General features: G+C 42.2%; 1 protein-coding gene across 2 annotated transcripts in view; it reads left to right on the forward strand.

The window, feature by feature from the left end:
- Positions 1 to 15,115, forward strand: part of kcnn3 (potassium intermediate/small conductance calcium-activated channel, subfamily N, member 3) — a 50,736-nt gene continuing 35,621 nt past the window's right edge. Inside the window, exons 1-4 of one of the 2 annotated variants that reach the window (XM_030073448.1) lie at positions 1 to 416; positions 480 to 675; positions 715 to 1,164; positions 13,728 to 13,823. In XM_030073448.1, coding sequence (XP_029929308.1) covers positions 1 to 416; positions 480 to 675; positions 715 to 1,164; positions 13,728 to 13,823 — 1,158 coding nt within the window. Of the gene's footprint in view, positions 1,165 to 13,727; positions 13,824 to 15,115 lie in introns of both variants that reach the window. The other variant, XM_030073447.1, reaches the window with a different exon arrangement.

Consider the following 15,115-nt stretch of genomic DNA (forward strand, 5'->3'; position numbering starts at 1 on the left):
ATGGAGCCTCCCCCCTCTCTGAGCCTGGCTCTTCTGGGAGGGAGCGAGGACGAGGACCAGCGCTTCCCTCTTCCCCTAGGAAGTATGCCCCATCCCTCCATTACTGGCAACTATCCAGGATCAAACCACTCCAACCACATGGGAGGATCCAGCCTCGACCGTCTGAATGGCAGCACCCCGTCCCCATCCCCTGCCACACCCAGCCTGCTTCCAGCATCGCTACCCAAGCTACCCCTGTCCTCCTCCGGAGCGCAACCTCTGCCACCTCCCATCCCCAACGCCCTGCACCCCACCAGCACCCCGCTCTCCTCCTGCCTGGGCTCTCAGCACAGCCTGAGTGGAGACAACTCCCCAGTCTACAACGCCCTCTTCTACTCCTCCCACTCGCCCTCCATGGAGCGAGAGAGGGAGAGAGAGCGGGACAGGGACAGAGACAGGGACAGGGATAGGGATAGGGAGAGGGAGAGGGAGAGGGAGAGAGATAGAGGCTGCAAACACAGACAGGCCAGCCCTCTGGTTCATCGCAGGGACAGTAACCCCTTCACAGAGATTGCCATGAGTTCCTGTAAGTACACCGGGGGAGTCATGAAGCCCCTGAGCCGCCTCAGCGCCTCGCGCAGAAACCTCATCGAATCAGACAGCAGCAGCGAAACCAAAGAGGGTGGTGTTTCAGCTGTCGCTGGAGCAACAGCCACTGGGGGGCGAGATCGGGAGCGAGAAGCCCCTCCTCCCTCTTCTGCGGCCCAGTCTTCTACCAATCAACCCCCAGTCCAGAACCCTCCAGAGATTGTGATTTCATCCAAAGAAGACTCACCGTACGCCAGGGGTTATGACATCACCGACTCCTCATCCAACCAGATGTCCATTTACCACCAGAACCACGCGTTGGTAGAGAGCAGGCGAGCGCTGAGCGGGTCAGGGGGCGTTGGAGCTGGGGGCGTTGGCAGCAGGCAGGGAGGTGTGGGGGCAGCAGGCACCGGAGCCAGGGGCAGCACCTCCAAAGCATCCAAACGGAAGAACCAAAACATTGGTTATAAACTGGGCCATCGCAGAGCGCTGTTCGAGAAGAGGAAGAGGCTGAGTGACTACGCCCTCATCTTCGGAATGTTTGGCATCGTTGTCATGGTGATTGAGACGGAGCTGTCCTGGGGCGTGTACAACAAGGTGAGGAGGGGGGAGGGACCTGTGGCACTTAGCCTACATGACACCAAAGTGTCCAAGAAGCACAGTTCCTGAGTTTCATAGCTGTTGGTCCAGGTCGTCTCACATGTTTCGGGTACCAGACGGTTATGTAAGTTGTGTTTTAGCTGGAATCTCTTCAGCTGTCTTGGGTTGTTATGAACAAGTTACAGGCTATATGATGGCCGCTGGGCTGGGGCTAACTTCTGTCTCTTCCTAACTAAATTCCTGATTGCTATGCCCCGCTCAGTCTAACCAGCACCATGCCTAAGCTGTAAGAAGATTGTGTACTGTAATGGCTAGGCTTGGCTGCTTGTGGGTGATGTAATGCAATGATACAGAGGACATGGGGGGCAGATTATCAGTAGGAGGCCAGGATCTCATTTGTCTGTGTAATGGGGAGTGTAATAAGCTGAATCGGCCCCTGGCCACTATAGTCTGTTTATTTTGGTTGTGTGTGTGTGTGTGTGTGTGTGTTTGTGTGTATATGCTGTGGTCCAAGGATCGAGGGAATCTTGGAGCATGTTGTACTCACCTTCCTGATGTTATACTACTTTTTCTCTCTTTCCATCCTTTCTTTTGGTGTGGAAGCAATGACATATAGAGGGTTGGTTTACTTTGTCTAATAAGGTGGAAACATTAGTTCCACTTACCCAGCTTGTCATACATGGATCACTGATCATATGGGGACAGACCGGAAGAGTGCACAGATATCCAGGTAGCCTATTAGAATAGGGCAGCCAGTTGGGTGTGTCTTTCTGACAATCTTTCTGTAGACTGTGGTCTCTAGTTGATGCTGGTTCCTTGTCCGTGCTGTCACTGGTAGAAATATCTTTCCGTTCTGTTTTCTTCCAGTGACTTTGGTCGTTTTTTCCTTTGCATTTGTCTTCCTTCTGTCTGAGGATTGCTGTCTCAGGGATGCTGTGTCTTTTTTTTCTGTTTGTCCTGAAAATTCATGGTTTGATTTTCTCCTTCTCCTAGATTTCTCTTTGTCTTTCTTTTTCTCTTTTTTCCTTTCTTGATTTCATTTGCCCTCTTCTGTTTCCCCAAAGTAGACTGTCTGCACTTTTTATGCTCTCTCTCTTTGTCTGTCTCTTTCTATTTTAATTCCACATCTGTCTATTTTTTCTTTCTCTCCTCCCTTCTTTCTTTCTTTTTCTTTCTTTCTTTCTTTCTTTCTTTCTTTCTTTCTTTTTTCCCCTCACCCTTTCTCTCCCTCTGCTCCTCTGCTCTTCCAGTGGGCGTCAAACTGGGGGAGTGTGATCGGAAGAGAGAAGTGGCTGGGAGAGAAATGAAAGGCTGTAAAAGGAGAGAAAAAAAAGAGGCGATAATGAAAAGCCTGATTTAGGTTCTTAAAGCTCTGGGAAACTGCTGGGACTGAATAGTCAGTATTTTCGCCTGATGTCACAGTTGAGTGTTTTTTTTTTAAACAAATTTACTGAGGTTTGGCAGACCAGAGAGGCCATTCATTGGATCTAGACACTGTTTTTGGAGACATATGTGAAGCGTTGCTGCGGGTGGGAAGGGTGTGGATTGGCAGTTTTATCTGTAATCCGTTTATTTGGGCATACAACATTACGACATGTCACATGTAAGCAATTCACCACAGTATTTTCGATAGTTAAAAAACACTTCAAGTAGTGCTTTGATGTTGTTGAAACAATGGGTCCGCTCCATTGCCGGTTTTCACTGGTGATTTAAACTCCATTTAAAAACCTCACATGCCAGGGGACATACTGGTCGTGTGTAGGCTCGGCAAAAACAGTGAGTACATATAGTGATCATTTGTTTACTCAGCTGTCCAGTGTGCTGCCAGTAATGTGTTTGTTGCCGTCGGCTGACAGATAGCATTCTATTAAAATGGGTTTTCCTGCCTGTCCCACTACAGAATGAGTGGCGCACCAGCAGACCCAAAGTCTCACGGAGGAGCAGGTAGAATAGGACAAGTACCAGTATGTGCTAATCTATTGAACTTGAGGAAGACAAGTGTGAAGATGTATATCCACCATTGCAAAATCCACAATCGGCGTATAGGAGCAAATGATGAGAAGCCAACGTCAAGGTTGTCAAGAAACAGTTTGTTCGGGGTTTTTTTTTACATCAACTGTTAGTTAATTAACGGATGGTACATTAGCTTGGCTAACACCAGACTTTCGAGACCATCTCTAGAATCTTAAAAGGCTCTTTTGATATTGTCAGCCTATAAATCACCAAGTGGTCAGAGCTTCCAGGGAACATCCGGTTCCTTCACTTAAAAAACAAATAGGGTTTCGGTTTCTGTTTGCCAATCATTTTGTCCTTAAACTAGTGATTCTAGAAAGACCACAGAATGGATCTGTTACACGTGTTATTGACTTAATCTATTTTTAAATATTTGCTGCCAAACTAGGACAGACATGTTCAGAGACATTAACTTCAGTGTCAACTGCCGCAGTGCTAAGCTATCTAATTCCGGCACTTTCATTGCAGCTTAAAACTTGTTCAACACCAACCACATCAACAAATAAACACATCCATGCTGAGTGAAAGCTGTCAGCGTTGGATTTGGGCCTAGTTTGAAGCAGTAATTTTGCACCCTCATGGATTTCCCTGCTCTTTTGGCACAGCGATGGAATGGGAAGCTTTGTATCATTTTGGTGGTCTTTGTCTATTATCCAGATGATGATGGGACTGTGCTCTCCCAAACTGAAGGTGGCATTGGTTGCTGACTGGGTAACACAAACCACAATCATACGGCGTAACAAACTGAGGGGCGATGCACATCCAAAGCAACAATACCACTTCCAGATGAATGGATTTTGTCCAGACTGTCCTATGCAGTCCTCGTCAGCCAGGCTAATGTTACTTAGCCATAGTCACTGATTTGGTAGTAATGTTTTGCAAATTAAAAAAAAAAAAAAAAGAAGAAGAAGAAGAAGCATGAATTTAGCTATGTAATATCAATACAACATAAAAACAAAATGAACTCATCAGTGGTGGGGAGTAGTTCTGCTACATAATTAAGCAACTACTTATCTATTTGCATCTCCATCATTGAACAGGTGTATTCCAACTACAAGAGAGATTCTTCCTTGAGTGTCTTATCAACAGTGTTGTTTCACCATTTTTCACTGTTTGTACTGCTTATTTCCTTTGTCTTTATGGTGCTTTACTGAAGAAAAGGAAGTCAAAGTTAAGCTAGATTCGATAACCATGGCATGTAAAATAGCTTTGCATGATTTACAGTTTTTGTTTCCTTTTAGGACAATACATTTTTTTTTTTTTTCAGAATTAGTGATAAGCCAGAGAGTTAAATTTACATCATCAATGGCTTATAAAAAATAATTTTTAAATAGCAGTAGTAGAGACTGAGTAGTAAGATATTTTTTATTATCATTATTATGATTACAGATTTGGTTTGACTCCAACGGATAGTGGAGTCCCATCAGACAGTTCAAGCCCTCACTTAGATAATTGAGGTAGAAAGAAGCCCGCTGGTTGTTGTGAAAAATGGAGATTACAAGGATGAAAGAGAGATGGAAACAGGGATGAGTGGAGGAACAAGGCGAAATGAAGAGGTCCACGCAGTGCTTTATGGGGTGGGGGGGTTGCCTTGAATGATTTCATCTATTGATTATTGATAATCACTCTCCACCGCACACATACAGTATACTGACACACACACTGAAAATGGATGCTCCTCCTCTGAAGCGCTGTATTGTGTGCCATGTATTGACAGCTGTCTTTGAGAGGTGGTGTGAGAGCTAGTTGGGAAACTGAATAGGTCCGCATCATTTTTCATTATTGAATATACATATATATCTCCTCTTTCTCCTGGTGTCATTTGCACGCTCATTATCTATGTCCTGTTCACAGTTTCTGAGCACTTTCTGTCTCTGACCAATGGCCATAGACTAAATGTCATTGTATACTGTGTGCGCGCGCACGTGTGTGTGTGTGTCTGTGTGTGTGTCTGTGTGTACCAAATGTTGCTGCACTTGTTTCAGCAGGTCCAGCTGCTGTATCTTGTTTCCAAAAATAGAAATGAAGAATAAGAATGGAACTGAATAGGGCTTGAGGGGCTTTAAGGGGACAGAGAGGTTGGCAGAAAAGGACATTGTATTCATGACTGTGCAAGCAGCTGTATGTACAGTGAGTAAGCATATGTATATTCATGTTCAGAAACACGTTTCAAACCATGTCAGGGCATGTGGTGTAGCTTTAACGCAACTGAGCTGGAACTTCAGTGCCCACGTTTTGGGCGGGTAGGGTCCACAGGGAAATTTCCCTTTTGTTTCTCTCACAGACTTAAAAAAAAAATCAGTAGCCTATTTCAAGAATGTTACGGCTTGAATGGTTCCCAGTCCTCTACGAGGTGGATCATGAAGTTATTTATATTGATTCTGAAAAAAAAAAAAAAAATTGAAAAATGTGAAAAAGGGTAAGGTACGAGACTGTGTACATATTGTATTTTAAGAGAGAAAAACACACTCATCCCTAACCCTCAGCCCTGCTGATAGTCCTCTCCTTATACCTAAAAAAAAAAAAAAAACACCAAACACCAAATATCTAAAATCATGCTAGCAATGACAAATGAAAAATTTCTCCGTATGGACTGTCAGGCACACCGATCACCATGGTAGCAGTTCTCTGATTGGTAGAAGATTGGCCACACATAGACACAAACACTGCACCAAACACATGATCCCCCTCAGGCTGCCACCTGGTGGACATAATTATCACATACTTTTGGAACCCTACTTGCCAGCTCTATACACAGGTGAGATTTTCTATTCTATTGCAGCTGGTATTGAGAGTTACAATAAAAACCAAATTCAAAACAAGAATGAGTCCATGATCAAGGCCACTTTTCAGACCAATAAAAGTTGACTTGGTGCAGATAAAGCCATATAAAACTTTGAATGTTATGATAATGCTATGCAGCACTAAAGACAGTGGCTCTAAATTCTTGGGGATGTCCAATAAAATTTGCTGAGTCTGCCTAGATTGTGCAAAGAGAATAGCAGATTATGAAATAAATAATGAATCTGAAATAATTTAATTTGGTCCTAGACAGAGATGCAAGCTCACACAAAAGCTATCCAAGAAAAATGAGGTCCAAAACTAAGGCACAAACCATGGCTCTCAAATTGCTACCATAATTCATCTTGAGTCCAAGACCTGTTTTTAGAGGTTCAGCACCATATCATACTATATTTGTATCACTGAAGTTTCTGCTGCCTCTTTGCATGCTCAGCTCCTTCAGCCTAACGTCACTGTGTGACCCCGGGACCTTGACATCTCAGATGTTAACAGCAGCTACAACGGTTCCCACCCAAAAACACTTTATGAGCTTCTATTATTGATTTTATGTGGTGGCCGGTTAAGGAGAGTCCTTGTCAAACACGTGTTTCTGTATGAGAATAACTGAGACCCTAAGACACCTGGGACCTTAGCATGTGGCCTGTCACTTCCAGATCACTAGATCATTTCACCAAAGGCCAGCGTGGCCCCTCAGGGCCCGTGTTTCACGCCACCTTTTGGGCCTGTGATGGAACACAGTTATTCTGAGGGAGCGCACAGCTGTTGTCGACTTCACCTGTCACACTGTCAATAGACATGCTTGACACTTTAACATAGAAATGACAGAGAGAGGGAAAGAGAGAGAGAGGGAGAGAGAGAGAGAGAGAGAGAGGAAGAGAGAGAGAGGAGAGATGAGGTATCATGTGTGAGCATGTACCCATTTGCTGTTTCTCACCGGGGGTCCGTGTTGATTACACCATCCAGGTTTCACAACTTACCAGGTGGTTATCACTCGCTCCCTCTCTTCCCTTTCCTCCCTCCCTTCACTTCTTTCCTCATCTCACGCAGCTGAAGTGTTTATGTTCCTTCCCTGGTGAGTCTTAAATACGTCTCCGTTTCCCCAAGGGGGTCATTGCCATCTCAGCTGGCTTACAACATCTCCCCGAGTCCCCACACAGTCACCGCACTACCTCCATATCCCCCTCCACCCCCCTCTCCACTATCCACTGTGATGACATTTCTCACAGACATTTAGTAGGAGACCTTTCCAGACCTTTCTCTGCACGGCCACTTACAGTGGCTGCATGCTGGTATTCAGACAGCGCACAAGGATCATCAGGGAATTAAACCCACCTACTGCCACCATATTCTCTAAAGGAGCCATCAGCCATCTCAGCACTTCTGCTTTGCTCTACGACCCCCCCCCCCCCCCAACATTCACTTCCTCTCCTCTCTTCTTCCACTCTCCCCCTCCTCCTCCTCCTCATCTCTTTTCCTGCGCTCCACTCTTCCACTCTCCCTTCATCTTCTAGATCACAGTCTTCTAAGAGATAGTGGGTCCCACAGGCCTTGATAATAACATATGGTACAAATACATTTCATTCTGTCTAACATGGTCATGTTACCTCTCTCTCTCTCTCTCTCTCTCTCTCTCTCTCTCTCTCTCTCTCTGTGTGATGGTGTGTGTGTGTGTGTCATGTGGGCAGGTGTGGGCACACATGGGTGTGTTAGGAGACTTGCATCAGCCACCTGGTAGTGTAAACATTCACGTCACAGAGTGTATGTCGGTTCCTCTGTGTATGCACATATGGATTGTATAGCTTTTTCTGTTTATCTTTATGTGCTCCGTCATGTCACCCATGGATACACCTGCTAGTGTGTGTGTGTGTGTGTGTGTGTGTGTGTGTGTGTGTGTGTGTGCTTATGTCTCCCTTTGTCTGGATTTAATTGAGTGTATATGACCATAATGGTGTGTGCTCTTGTGCAGTCGTGCGTGTTTGTGTGTGTGTGTGTGTGTATTGAGGTATATGTGTGTGTGTCTGTGTGTGTGTTTTCTGGTAAGGTGACATCGTTCTTCTGTCTACTGCCTGTTTCCCTGGAGACTGATTGCGAGAAAGCGTCACTCTGACAGGGAGAGACCCCCAGGGCCAACTCATTACAACACACACACACACACACACACACACACGCATTCATTAACAACACATGTAGTAAAGGACTTACCACTATGAGTGTAATGTGGTATGATGTGTATTTGTTCTTGTGTCTGCATCTGCCCTATCTAGTTTCCTGTGTGTGTGTGTGTGTATGTGTGTATGTGTGTCTTTGTCTGTGTGTGTGTGTGTGTGTGTGTGTGTGTGTATGTATGTGTGTGTGTGTGTGTGTGTGTGTGTGTGTGTGTGTGTGTGTGTGTGTGTGTGTGTGTGTGTGTGCGTGTATGTGTGCGTGCGTGCGCGTGCACGTGTGCTTGTGTGTGTATGTGTGTGTGTGTGTGTGTGTGTGTATGTGTGTCTTTGTCTGTGTGTGTGTGTGTGTGTGTGTGTGTGTGTCTTTGTCTGTGTGTGTGTGTGTGTGTGTGTGTGTGTGTGTGTGTGTGTGCGTGCGTGCGTGCGTGCATGGGTGTGCGCGTGCACGTGTGCTTGTGTGTGTATGTGTGTGCGTTTCCTTTTGTCTATGTGACTGTGTGATTAGTGCATATTGATCAATGGCTGGGTGGACAGCATGCAGAGATAATGAGCTTTTTGAGCTTCTTTCCTTCAATCAGGACTCTCTCTCTCTCTCTCTCTCTCACACACACACACACACACACACACACACACACACACACACACATATACATACATATATATTTTTCTTCCTTTCTTTCTTTCTTTCTTTCTTTCTTTCTTTCTTTTCTCCCTCTCATGTCCACTAACATAAACAGGCAGAGTCACTGAAGTGGAAACAGACAGCAACAAAATATTTCTTGACTGTGTGAGCTGAAGAAGTGACCAGTAGATGGATGGGTGGACGTAAAGACAGAGACAGAGAGAGAGAGAGAGACAGAGAGAGATAAAGAGGTGAGGCAGGAGGGAGGAGGGAGATGCGAGGTGAAGTCCCTATTGAATCCAGGCAAATCAAATTCAAGCTCACCAGTGTGACGTTGTGTTTGAGGGGATACACCACAATTGTGCTGCACTGCTGATAGAAGCGTGAATCCAAGTCTGCATTTTTTTTTTTTGTCCTATTACCACAACAATGTCAGCTTCTTCCTTTTTGCACCTTGTTTGGCTCAGTGAGTCGAAATGAGATGTTAGCAGAGGGGAGAGACAGACACAGACAGAGACAGAAACAGAGACGGAAAGGATACAGAAATAAAGACCAAAAGGCAACAACAGCTTTGGGGGGGAAAGCAGCGGCGAGCCAAACCTAGATGTTATTTTGCGAATGCTGTGAAGTGGCCCATAACCACACTAATACGAGCAACAAATGGCCAATACTAGCTCAATGCACTCTTCCTCTGTGTGTGCGTGTGTGTGCTTATGTTACATAAATGCTGGAAAGGGCATCCAGTCTCATAGCCAATCCCCCCAGATTGTGATAATTATAGGAAAAAGGAATACTCGACTGAGGGGGGTGTCAGTGAGGATTAACAAACTAGACTGTGTGTGCGTGTGTGTGTGTGTGTGTGTGTGTGTGTGTGTGTGTGTGTGTCTGAGCGCATGTGTGGAGACAAATTAATGCCATTAAGGCCGTGAAGTGTCTACACAGACCTAAATAGACACAATAACACACTAACACACTCAGTTTTCAAGGAGGCTGACTTGCAATATATATTCATGAAGCTAAAATGTAATGTAGCTGTGATCAAAAAAAAAAAAAAAAAAGAGTCTGTGTAATCACCTCAAGAAGGACAGGCTGAGTATTAGACTGTATGGCTAAACCCAAACTCAGATATAAGAATGTGTAGTGATTAACCCTAAATAGCACGCTGTTGAAGGACATCTGAAGGTGGGCTGGTTACATTTTTTTTTATATGATATTTACATGATGGATGAAGTCTTAAATTCTGCATTTCAAAACATAATCCCTGAGCTCACGTACACAAATAAATAATTTTGACTTATGTGGCTTTTTCAAACCGAAGCCATTGACTGGCGCTGTTTCTAGGGCTTGGAAAAACACATCAATCTACTCTCTTTGTTTGAAGGTGATTTGTGGCTTTGTGAATGCAAATGTACACCAAGTATCAGTTAATATAGTTTTTGAAGGAAATATGAAGCTACCAATTTCCAGCCTAGTCCCAGCCTTCCAAAATGCCAATGCCAATTCCATCTGTATATCTCATATTCATTACCATATGTATATTTCACATCTCATATCTCTTTTTCTTAGGTTAGCCGTTATTGTATTTTTAGTTTTTAGCCTTTATAGTCTTTATTGTATATATTTAGCTTTTATTCTATTATATTTAACTTATATGTTAATGTTATTATATGTTTCTACTGTTGCTGCAGGAACACCAGAATTTCCCTGGTTGTGATCAATAAAGTATATCTATCTATCTATCTATCTATCTATCTATCTATCTATGTATATACTTAATAATAATCAATCACCTATCCAAGAAAACAAATGGTTTTATCGTTTTAATGTTCTTTGCTTTAGTTCACATATAGCTCAGGTTCTTCTGGTCTATATACAGCCCTGTATTAGACCAAGCAATAAATAAAGTAATGTATAAGTAATGTATGAACTAGGGCTGAGCGATAAATCGATTAGCTATTAATTCAAAGTTGTGTTTTTAAATTGATGCAAAAACAGCTGAATTGTAAAACTGAGATTGTTACTACATATGTTAACGTAAATATATAACGTACATATAACATAATGTTCTAGCCAAAATCGTGAATTGGGAAAAGTTCAAAAAAAAAAATAATAATAATAATAATAATAATAATAATATCAAACATATATAAAAGTATGTTGATGGTTTTATTTTGTTCCTCTTAGTTTCTTTTGATTCAACCTTTTTTTTTTTTTTTTTTAAAGTGTTTTCCATTTTAGCCTTGGTTTTTAAGTATTACTCTTTTAATTATGTACATTTGTATTTTTAATTCATCTGCCATGATTGTAAAGCACTTCGGGTGAACTCCTGATGTTGGGTCCTCCTCCTTTATGTGTATATAAATAAAAGTGGCTTGACTTGACTTGACTTGACATATACCCCAGAGAAGTTCATGTGTTCAAAGTAATACTTTATGCTTTTTGTCATATATGTCAGAAGGCATTGTCTAAGACACGTCTACTAAACTTTGAGCTTTTAAACAAGTTTTTGAATTCAGATGTGTTCAAGATTTAGAATAGGTATAATATTATAGGTATTATAGGTATAATATAATAGAATAGTATAGCCATTTACAATCAGTGTAAAATTGTTCATTGGGCAGATTCCCACCAATCAGGAATGGTCCATTCCTCGTGCGATGTTGTCCTTGACCAATCACAGCAAGCGAGGTGATGACATTACTAAAAAAGTGGAGCTTCATGCATGTGGGTGCAAGAAACTTATAAACACAGCGCAGCATGACACGGCTTTGCAGAGACGAGAGTGGCAACACTGATAATACAGTCTGTATTATCAGTATTATTAAATGTATTATCCATTATTATGTATTAACGGCTGTAATTGGAAGACATATCAGGAGTACATTGTGTCCTGCTAAGCCTAAATCCAGTTAGTAAGCTTATAGAGAAGCCTGGATATCAGGTCAATTGTTATCTCGTAGTCTCATATATTGAATTTGACCAATTTTTGACGCTTATGAAAAACTAGAGGCAAATTTGACCTAATTTTTTGCCTCAGAAACATCACTTTGTGTTTTTCACATCACAGCAGAGTAACATTAAAATATGCATTTGCCATTTATGTAACATAGACGTCGTCCGTGGTGATATAAAACCACTCTGTTCCTGCAAGCCTCAGAATGTACATCTGCCTCCACCCGTCGTTTAGCAGCCGAGATTCAAGGCTCCTGGACAAAAGCAAACGTTGTCTATTCAGGCTATCATCCTCTCGGCTGCACCTGAGCTGCAGGGCCATTACTTCAACGTCTCTCGGCTACAGGGGGAGACAATACCACAACAATACTCCTTTCTCTGCACATGCAGGGAGAGCATGGGAGAGGCTGTGTTTTAAGCTTGTTGGCAAAATCCCAAAGGCAGCCTTTCTCTGAATTAAAGTTTTTAAAAATGTATGGTGCTTAGCTTTTTGAGATGCTGTATTCATCTTTTTAATCTATTTTTTTTCTCTAGCACAATGTAATTATGGCACCACAAAGGGCCTTTCCCACAAATTGAATAATCCAATCAAATGCCAGAACCTGTCTGACCCAAACAGTGGAAAGACAGTTTTAATCCCCGGTGCTACATTTTGGTAGGGACCCAGGTAATCAATAACTGTTATTTTTTGTACAGATGTGCAGCGTCGTTAAATTTTCACACCAAAAAAAAGGAGTCACTTTTGAAATTAAATTTTGGCATGGTAGAAAAGCTTTGGAAACAAAACATGAAAACACCTAAAATACAACAATGGAAACCCAAAAAATAACACTGAAAATCAATAAAAAAAAAAAAAAAAAAAATGCATTGGAAAACGATATATATATATATATATATATATATATATATATATATGTATGTATCTATGTAATCCTAATGTATCCTAATATATTGGTTGTGGACCTTTATTTGTCTTCACATTTGTATTTTTGCTTTTTAATGTAAATTAGTGCACACACACACACACACACACACACATGCACGCACGCACAAATACCTAAACGAGGGGACTAATGTGTTCTGTCCTCAAACCCTCTCATAGCTCCGCATTATTCATACTCATTCTTATGCATGCAGCACACACACACACATACACACAGAGAGCGAGAGAGAGAGGATAATATAACTGCGATGCTGTATGTATTCATTTCTTATGTCATGTCTCCTCTGTGTCTCCCCCATATCGTTATGAATACATATCAGCTGAACTGTGTATGCAGGTGTGTGTGTGTGTGTGTGTGTGTGTGTGTGTGTGTGTCTAGTAAGTGTCCATCTCTGTCTGCGTCTGTATGAGTGAGTGTACCTGTATGAGCGTGTCTACATGTATGTGGCAGCCCCAGTACGTTCTGCTGTGCTAAAAGTGTGTGAAGTGAGAGGTTAAAGAAGCCACTGAGGTGCCAAGAGTTGTATTGATTGGGAGTTCCCCAGTGCATTGATTATAAGCCCAATGAAACCAGACAGGCAGAGGCTTTAAAGCTGGATTGCGGAGTGATATTGACGAGCGTGTTACTTCCATTCCACTTATGCACAGAGACTTGCAAGTCTGTTTTGTAAATGTTAGTTTTATGACAGAGAATCGCTGTTATTTTCTATGCTGAGGGAGTACCACATGCCATGCTAGCAGAGGCGGGACAGATTGCTTGGTCTGATATCTGGGAGCTGCTCCAAGTTAGACAGGGCCTATGACAGAACGCGGACTAAGGGAAGCTCTGACTCGAGTCAGAAGACCTGTTTAACAGGGAGTGATGTCTAAAAGTGCGCTACTTTCACGGCTGTTTTGCTTCGCTGTACCTCAAACACTAAAATAGTCATCGTGGTTAAATCAGGAATAGGACTGAAATACGCCTGTGTTTGGCGATTACATTTGTATTGCATGTTACTAATGGTTTCTGTGTGTCTGTGTCTGTGTGTGTGTGTGTGTGTGTGTCTTCTCTCTTCCTCCTCAGAGCTCCATGTATTCTCTGGCCCTGAAGTGTCTGATCAGCCTGTCCACAGTCATTCTGCTGGGCCTCATCATAGCCTACCATGCACGGGAAGTTCAGGTAATACACAAGCACACAGAGAGGCGCGTACACTTACACAAACACACACACAGTTGTGAGTATGCAAACAGAGGCACACACACACACATGTACACACACACAGGAAATCTCAAATAATCCATTAAAAAAAAAAAAAGTGTTATAAATTCACAAAGATGAAAACTAAAAAATATTTTGGCTGTAAATTTCATTCATTTCAGTTACTATTGTAAAGACAGTACATTTTCAGTTAGTTACTGTTTTTTGGTCAAACTTCTTTTTATTTTTATTTTACTTAATAAAAATATTTTTCACTCCTAATTTTCATCATTTCATTAGTTTTCATTAACGATAATAACCTTGGATCGCACAAGAGCGTCAACAAACACACAGTGCTGCTCGACAAATGCTGTAATGTCAGTAGCATCCAGGAGGTACATGTGTTTTTGAGATTAGCTTTTGACATTTTGTTTTTTTGTGATTTTTAAAGACAAAGAGACAATAAAGATGTGGGTAGAAAGAGAGAGAAAGAGAGAGTGGGGGACGACACGTATAGAGAGACCTATTAGACTCAACCCACAAAAAAATTGTGGAAAAAGCAGGTAATTTGATGGTTGAGTCATAGCACTCATCGGTAGACCGGCTCACTGGTTTGTCAGCTCAGTTTAAAGGAATGTCACAATCAACCCTCATCAGTTTTGCTCAGCGCACTTTAGAGTCCTGCACGGGGCCGGATATCCACGTGTACCTGACAGGTAACCTGCAAAAAGTGTATGAAACAGGTGATTTTCTTTATGCACGAGTATGGGCACAGGTAGAAATTAATTATATGCGGGGAGTTGCAGGTGAAATAAAAATAAGAAACAAAAAGTGAAATAGAAACAAAAATAGCGTTCAGCATTGCTGTCTTTTTATAAATTCCACTGTACAACGTCCCAGTTGATTTGCCCATGATTTTTAATATGATGCTACCTTGAGTCCTTGAATAACACCCAGCCAGGGCAAAAAAAGCAAAAAAAAAAAAAAAAAAAAGAAAAGAAAAGAAAAGAAAAAGAAAAACAAGGGGAAGTCACTGGTTTGATTGACAAGGTCTGACAGCGATCAAAGCCACATATTGATCAACATGGATGAAGTGCTGAAAATCAGTTTGTTGAAAACACATCCAAGACAGACGTACGGGAGACATTCAGTGTGATTACAGACGTGAGCATGATGTTAGAGGCTTCACTGTTTAGCGAAACTGAAGTTAAACAAAAAAAAAAGCCCTGTTGAACATGATCTGGAGTGATGTGTCTGACCAAGTACAGATCAGA

The sequence above is a fragment of the Myripristis murdjan genome, chromosome 16, assembly GCF_902150065.1.
Source record: "Myripristis murdjan chromosome 16, fMyrMur1.1, whole genome shotgun sequence".
NCBI classification, from domain to species: domain Eukaryota; kingdom Metazoa; phylum Chordata; class Actinopteri; order Holocentriformes; family Holocentridae; genus Myripristis; species Myripristis murdjan.